Consider the following 7,220-nt stretch of genomic DNA (forward strand, 5'->3'; position numbering starts at 1 on the left):
GGGGCTCAACTGGCGGCCTGAGATGGAGAGGTCGAGGCATCATCAGTGTAGGCTGGAGGGGCAATGTCTTCACCCTACATTTATTCCACATCAGCTACTAAATCTGCTCCTATAGCGGCACCTCAATCGGTGGACCACATCGTCGGGCAGCTACGTTGGCCCCATCCTGAATAAGGCCGATGTCAAGGGTTTCGGTCGCCCGAACCAATTTGTCGCAATGCCAGATAGGCACCCCAGAATCCCTGCACAACTGGAAGATCATACACAGGAATGGTAAATTAGTGGTAGGCCTGAACGCCCTCTCATGGATCTCTGCCAATAGCATATAGGCAAAGTCGATCTTGAACACAACCACCAAAGCCGCAACCATCACCGCTCTATCCCAAGTAAGCGCATTATCGACCTTAGTGGGCGATACCCTGTTCCTTACGAAAATCCAGAAGAACTTGGAAACCAAATTTAGGGTGGCCTTCCGAATACCCAAGCGCGGTGTGCTGACCCATTTCGTGCGCTCTCCGTCCACAGCTATGTACCTGGCCAGCCAAAGTAATACAGCCTCCCTCTGCTCTACATTCCGTTGGAACGCTCCACTCCTCACAATGTCCTACTGGTAGTCAAATTCTGCGGAGTTGAGTGCCCAAGTGGTGCCCGAACTGTAAAGTAATCGGCTGATAGTGATCTGCGATATGTCTTCCAAAAACCCACACACTAGTGTAGCCTTGAGTGGTGGCTGGGCTCTGGGCTTGGCATTTTTGTGAATAGAGCCTCGGAGAGTGGCTGCGTAGGAACCATAGAACTCCCTCACGATCTCCTCACTATATGTCCCTGATTCTCGGGCCATCCACTCACATCTGTGTTGCTGAAAGAGCCGATAGATGTTGGGTATGGTGTGTAGGCTCCTTGTGAGAACTCTATGCTCCTCTATGATAAGTTGGGCCATCTTCTCTTTTTCATTTACATCTTGGCATCACTGTAGATTTTCCATTGACCCTCAACGCACCATCTATTAGGCTCCTCAGCAACCGGAGTAGGGTTGGTGTTTGGTGTCACTGGAACCACCCCCGAACTAGTAGCCTCATCAGATGAGGTAGCCCTACCATGTGAACTTGATCCTGTTGCGGAGCCAGAAGCAGACCTGGAAGTAGAGGTGGACTTAGAACTGATGAGTCCATAAATTGGACTCATTTAGGGCTTGTTTTTAATAAAATTAGTATCCTCAATTGCATATTTTGTCTCCATAACTGATGTAAATACTTGAATTTCAGGTATTTGAATGTTAGAAACAACGCATGCACACTATGGAGCAAAAAGGAACAAGGCAACCAAAAGAATGAAGAAAATAATGCCTGAGGATCGCCCAAACCATTGGGCGATTCGCCAATGGCCTCGGGCTCGCCCAACATCAAATGTGCCAAGTGCTGAAGGAGGTAACCATGTTGGCGATGGGAAAGTTTAGTCGGCGAATCGCCGAATTACCTTGATATCGCCTAAAGTTATAGAAGGTGGAGTAAAATGAAGAATACTTTAGGCAAACAGTAGAACCAGTTGGCGTATCGCCGATACATTCGGCGGAAGAGAACCATATTTTCAAAGGTTGCTGAAGAAAGTTTGAACACATGCAGATGGGAGAAACAAAAGGTAAAAGGTGATTCGTGGAAATGCTCGGCGATGCAGATCTGATTAGCCTAAAGTCACAGTCGTCAAACCAAGAATGAGTAAAAGAAAACTGAAGGCGAAAGGATGAACACTCGGCGCAATGCCGATAGGTCAACGACACCCGACTAACCTCGCTAAATGGTCTGTGGTTGCCACACCTCAGACTTGTTTAAATTAATTTTTGGAGATAAAAGAGAGCATTCAGAAAAAAAGGGAACAGTGCAATTAGAGAGAAAAACATCATAAAAGGGTTTTGAGTGTGATTTTCAGAGAGATTTTTGAAAAAGATTTTGTAATCAATCAAATTTCTAGTTTATTTTTCCATGAACCCTAAATTTGTTGTATTTATTGATGGGAAGAAGTATGGGTGTTGATTTTCTTTCCATTTTTAATATGAGTGGCTAAAACCCCTCGCTTGGGGTTTTGGCCATAAAGCCAATTATTGAATTTTGCTAAGTAGGTAGTGTTGAAATATGAATGGGGAGGTTGATTTGAAGTGGGTCTGGATCGTTATGGTGATTTGATGTTATTTTGCATTATTTAGTGCAACTATTTCTGCGTTGTGAGCTTGCTCGAGAGAGAAGTTCAGAACCAAAGTAATGATCTCAGCATCCTTAGTAGTGGGTTAGCCGGATTTCAGCTTGAGTGAGTGAAACACGGAACCTATCCTTTGTATCTAGCTCGAGATAGTGAATTTGATGAGGGCAAAATGCTGGGCATCTTCCGATTGGTGATGAAGTTTTAGAAAATTCGTCATAGAAAAGGTAATTGTTTGAGAGAAAATTATCTTAAACATAGTCCGACCTACCCAAAATAAAATGACCTACCGTTGGTATCAACATTACCTTCTAAAGTGAAATTTGACAATTGGCTGGTCAATTCCCCAAGTTTTACTCTAGTATTTATTTACTTTGTAATTATTCGTGAATTTGGGCCTAAAGTTGATAGATACTCCATAATCCTAAAGTTATAAGGGAAATATTGTTGAAGAGATTGTGTCAAATCTTAACCTTGGAATTTGAAAGAAAGCCTACTCCCTTGGGACTCGACTCCAACCCTTGGTTGGGTTACTTTACTATTGTACGATCGTAGACACTTGAATTAGAAGTTGGGTATTAATTACGCAAAAATCAAAATGGCACTGCTGCCAGGGAGTAGCACTACTTAGAATTCTTTGATTGAAGGTTTGACAATCTCAAATCTATTGGTTGTAATTGATTTAGTTTTGGCTGCTTTGTGCACGTATTGGCTGAACTACCTAGAAGTGACATGAGTGATGAAGAAATGAATGACAGTCAAGCAGGTCATCGAGACGGCATTGATGACATCAATAGTGTCTACAACCCGGATCAGTCGGGTGGAAGGGGCGCAATTTGCATCCTACAAACTTATGGGAATGCGATGTTTGAAGTCACTAGCACAACTCTCCACCTTCTCCAAATGAGGAGACTTTATGGAGGGCTAGATCACGAAGACCCGCATGAACATGTAAGAAGCTTTACAGAAGTTTGAAATCCTTTCTCATTCAAGGGAGTGTCGCAAGAATCAATCCGGTTGCGGCTATTCCCGTTGTCTTTAAAAGGAGAAGCTAATAAGTGGTTAACCAAGTTACCAAACAATTCCATCACATCATGGGAGGAGCTGGTTGTAGCATTTAACACAAGATTTTTTCCTCCATCAAGAATGATGAAACTTAAAGATGAAATTCAAGGTTTCAAGCGAAGGGATGGGGAACCACTCCATGAAACATGGGTGAGATTCAAGAAACTCCTACTTAAATTCACAACCCATGGGCTACCAAATGATTTGTTACTTTAATATTTTTTATCGTAGTCTTGATTCGGTTAATAAAGGAGCAGCTGACCAGTTGGTACGAGGAGGAATAATGTTTCAATCATTTGAGGTGGCTTCATTTCTTCTAGATGACATGACTAGAATAAATCAAGTGTGGTATACCAAAGAAGATCACATCTCTCCATTTCAGTTTAGATTAACACAAGAACAATTGGATAAAGAGAAAGAGAGGGATGAAAACATCAAGAAAATGTTGACCCAAATGGAAGTTCTACAGGAGCATATGAAGGGAACATGTGGAGTGTTCAGAGTTGAGGAGGGTTCATTCTCAAGCTATTCAAATCCTATGGAGAATCAAGGTTGGAACTCCAAAACATGTGAGGAGGGTTTCTACCCACGCTATTGGCAGCGAGGTGGAAACCAAGGTTGGAACCATCATAAGGAAGTTGAGCAAAGGAGGTGCCATCAAGATTTGTCCGAACAATATGAGCACTGGAGAAGAGAGGATGAATATGAAGAGAACCACACTCATTCAAGTGAAAGCCCAAAATCAAGGGGGAGTGCAAATAGCCCTCGTGTTAATGATTTGCTTACACGCATTCTTGACAAAGTTGAAGGCTTGGATGATTTATTGAAAGGGATGAAAGATGACTTCTCATCCTTGAACAATAAAGTAAACTCACACGGAGATGCAATCAAAATCCTTGAAGGTCAAATGGGTTTACGTACAATGCAATTGAAACAAAGGATGGAGGCAAATGATGAAGACAGAGGGCAAGCTTTTGTTACTCGGAGCAGAAAAGAAGTAAAAGGTGATCTGATGGGAAATGAGGAAGTGCATATTCAAAATGAAAGAAAAGATATGGAGGATGAACAAATAACCATCCCACAATACAACACAATGGGGCCACAAAGTGATGTAGAGAAACAAAAGTCATGCCTAAAAGTCAAGCAACCTTTACCCAAAATACCTATTCCATATCAACAACGCCTTAAGAAGAAGAATGAGGATGAAAAATTCAAGAAATTTTTATCGGTATTCAAGACCTTATCAATTAATCTCCCTCTAGTTGAAGCATTGTTGGAAATGCCCGGTTACGCCAAATTCATGAAGGAGTTAGTCACAAAAAAGGAGCTTGGATTTTGAGACGATCGAAGTCTCTCATAGTTGTAGTGCAATTATGACTAAGGAGTTGATCGAAAAGAAAGATGACCCTGGGGCATTCACCATTCTGTGTACCATAGGCATGGTCAAGTTCGCAAAAGCCTTATGCGATCTAGGAGCACGTATTAATCTAATTCCTTATGCTATTTATAAACAACTCGGGTTGGGTGAACCACAGGCAACAACTATGAGACTCTTGATGGCTGACAGATCGATCAAGCATCCGGTGGGGATACTTTATGATATTTTGGTTAAGGTCGACAGGTTCATCTTTCCGGCCAATTTTGTCATACTCGACTATGACATAGATCCCGAAATTCCTATAATCTTGGGAAGGCCATTTTTGGCAACTGGGAGAGTGTTGGTGGATGTCTAGAGTGGGGAGCTGAAATTTCAGGTTAATGATGATGAAGTCACCTTTGATGTGTGCAAATCAATAAAACACCCCAGTGACATTCATGTAATCTTAACTGATGATATGATTGATGAGGTTGTGGCTAGTGTGAGCCATCTGATGTTTAGCAAAGAACCCCTTGAGGTTGTGTGGACTAACGATGAAGAGTTTGAAGTTCGAAGCTAAGCTGAAGTGGTAGCCGCATTTTCAAGTATGGGGGAATTCACAAAGACTCCAATGAAGCTGGACATTGACTTAAAGAATTCAGAGAGCCCTCCCGCCAAACTGTCAATCGAAGAACCACCAAGTCTCAAACTTAAGGTATTACCTTCGCACCTTCGGTATGCTTTTTTAGGCAAGAATAACACCTTGCCGGTGATTATTGTGTCTTACTTACTTGATTGGCAAGTAAAATTTCTCCTTGAAGTACTGAAAAGGCATATAAAAGCCATCGGCTAGACTATCGTTGATATAATGGGCATCCCTCCAGGCATTTGCACAAACAAAATTCAGCTTGATAGTGATTGTAAATCGAGTGTTGAGCATTAACGAAGATTGAACCTGCCAATGCACGAGGTGGTGAAAAAGGAAATAATAAAGTGGTTGGACGCGGGAGTGATCTACCCGATTGTAGATAGCAAATGGGTCAGTCCGGTACAATGCGCACCAAAAAAAGGAGGAGTAACAGTTGTCCCTAATGACAAGGGGAGCTTGTACTTATGCACCCTGTGACCGGATGGAGAGTTTGCATGGACTACCAGAAACTGAACTCATGGACTGAAAAGGATCATTTCCCTATGCCCTTTATGGATCAAATGCTTGACCGACTATCCGAGAGAGGGTGGTATTTTTTTTTGGATGGGTACTCTGGCTATAACCAAATCTCCATTGCTCTATAGGATCAAGATAAAACAACCTTCACATGCCCATATGGTACTTTCTCCTTCGAACGAATGCCATTCAAATTTTGTAATGCCCCGGCTACGTTCCAGCGTTGCATGCTATCCATCTTTGCTGACATGGTGGAAGACTCAATCGAAGTATTTATGGATGACTTCTCAGTTGTGGGTGACACATTTGCAAAATGCTTAAAGCACTTAGGCCAAGTTCTCCAAAGATGTGTGTAGACCAATTTAGTCCTGAATAGGGAAAAGTGTCATTTCATGGTTAAGGAAGGAATTGTGCTTGGTCACAAAGTATCACAAAAGGGGCTGGAAGTCGACAGAGCAAAAGTCGATGTAATTGAGAAATTACTGCCACCAATTTCAGTAAAGGGGGTTTGGAATTTTTTGGGACATGAAGGATTTTATAGGAGATTTCTCAAAGATTGCACTTTCTCTATGCAAACTTTCGGAAAAAGAGGTGAAATTTCCCTTTGATGATGCTTGTATGGTAGCTTTTAACTGCCTGAAAGAAAAACTGATTTCCACTCCAATCATCATTAGTCCTGATTGGTCAGAGCCATTTGAAGTAATGTGCGATGCAAGCGGCATGGCATTGGGCATAGTGTTGGGACAGAAAAAAAACAAGCTCTTTCATCCCATTTACTATGCAAGAAAAACTTTAAACAGTGCTCAACGTAACTACACAGTTATCGAACAAGAGCTACTTGCAGTGGTTTATGCGTTTGAGAAGTTTTGCGCATACTTGCTGGGAACAAAAGTAATTATTCACACTGATCATGTTGCATTGTGCTATCTAATGGCAAAGAAAGACGCCAAACCGAGACTTTTAAGGTGGGTGCTTTTACTGCAAGAGTTCAATTTTGAAGTCAAAGATAGAAGGGGTTGTGAAAATCAAGTGGCAGATCACTTGTCACGATTGGAAGGCAGGGAGATTGACGAGCTGGAGGTCGACATTAAGGATGTATTTCCTGATGAATAGGTATTCCCAGTAACTTTCCACAACCTCTTTGGTATGCTAATTTTGCAAATTATTTGGTGTGTGGATTAATGTCGAATGAACTGAACTTCTACCAACAAAAGAAGTTTTTGTTCGATGCTAAGAAATACATGTGGGACAAGCCATATTTGTTTAGAGAGTGTGCTAACCACATCATCAGAAGATGTGTTCCGGAAGAAGAGGCTAGGAAGATCCTGCATGTGTGTCACGCTTCACCGGTAGGAGGACATCATGGTGGTGTTCGGACAACAGCTAAGGTGCTACAAAGTGGGTACTATTGGCCGTCTCTATACAAAGATGCATATGAGT

The 7,220-nt window shown here is 42.0% G+C and overlaps 1 protein-coding gene across 1 annotated transcript; it reads left to right on the forward strand.

The window, feature by feature from the left end:
- The first annotated feature begins 1,342 nt into the window (after window positions 1-1,342).
- Window positions 1,343-4,597, forward strand: LOC107061117 (uncharacterized). Its single transcript, XM_015309902.1, has 4 exons — window positions 1,343-1,427; window positions 2,201-2,252; window positions 2,880-3,059; window positions 3,490-4,597. The coding sequence occupies exons 1-4, from the start codon at window positions 1,343-1,345 to the stop codon at window positions 4,595-4,597; spliced, it is 1,425 nt and encodes a 474-aa protein (XP_015165388.1).
- Window positions 4,598-7,220: the final 2,623 nt, after the last annotated feature.

The sequence above is a fragment of the Solanum tuberosum genome, unplaced genomic scaffold (assembly GCF_000226075.1).
Source record: "Solanum tuberosum cultivar DM 1-3 516 R44 unplaced genomic scaffold, SolTub_3.0 scf00109, whole genome shotgun sequence".
Lineage (NCBI taxonomy): Eukaryota > Viridiplantae > Streptophyta > Magnoliopsida > Solanales > Solanaceae > Solanum > Solanum tuberosum.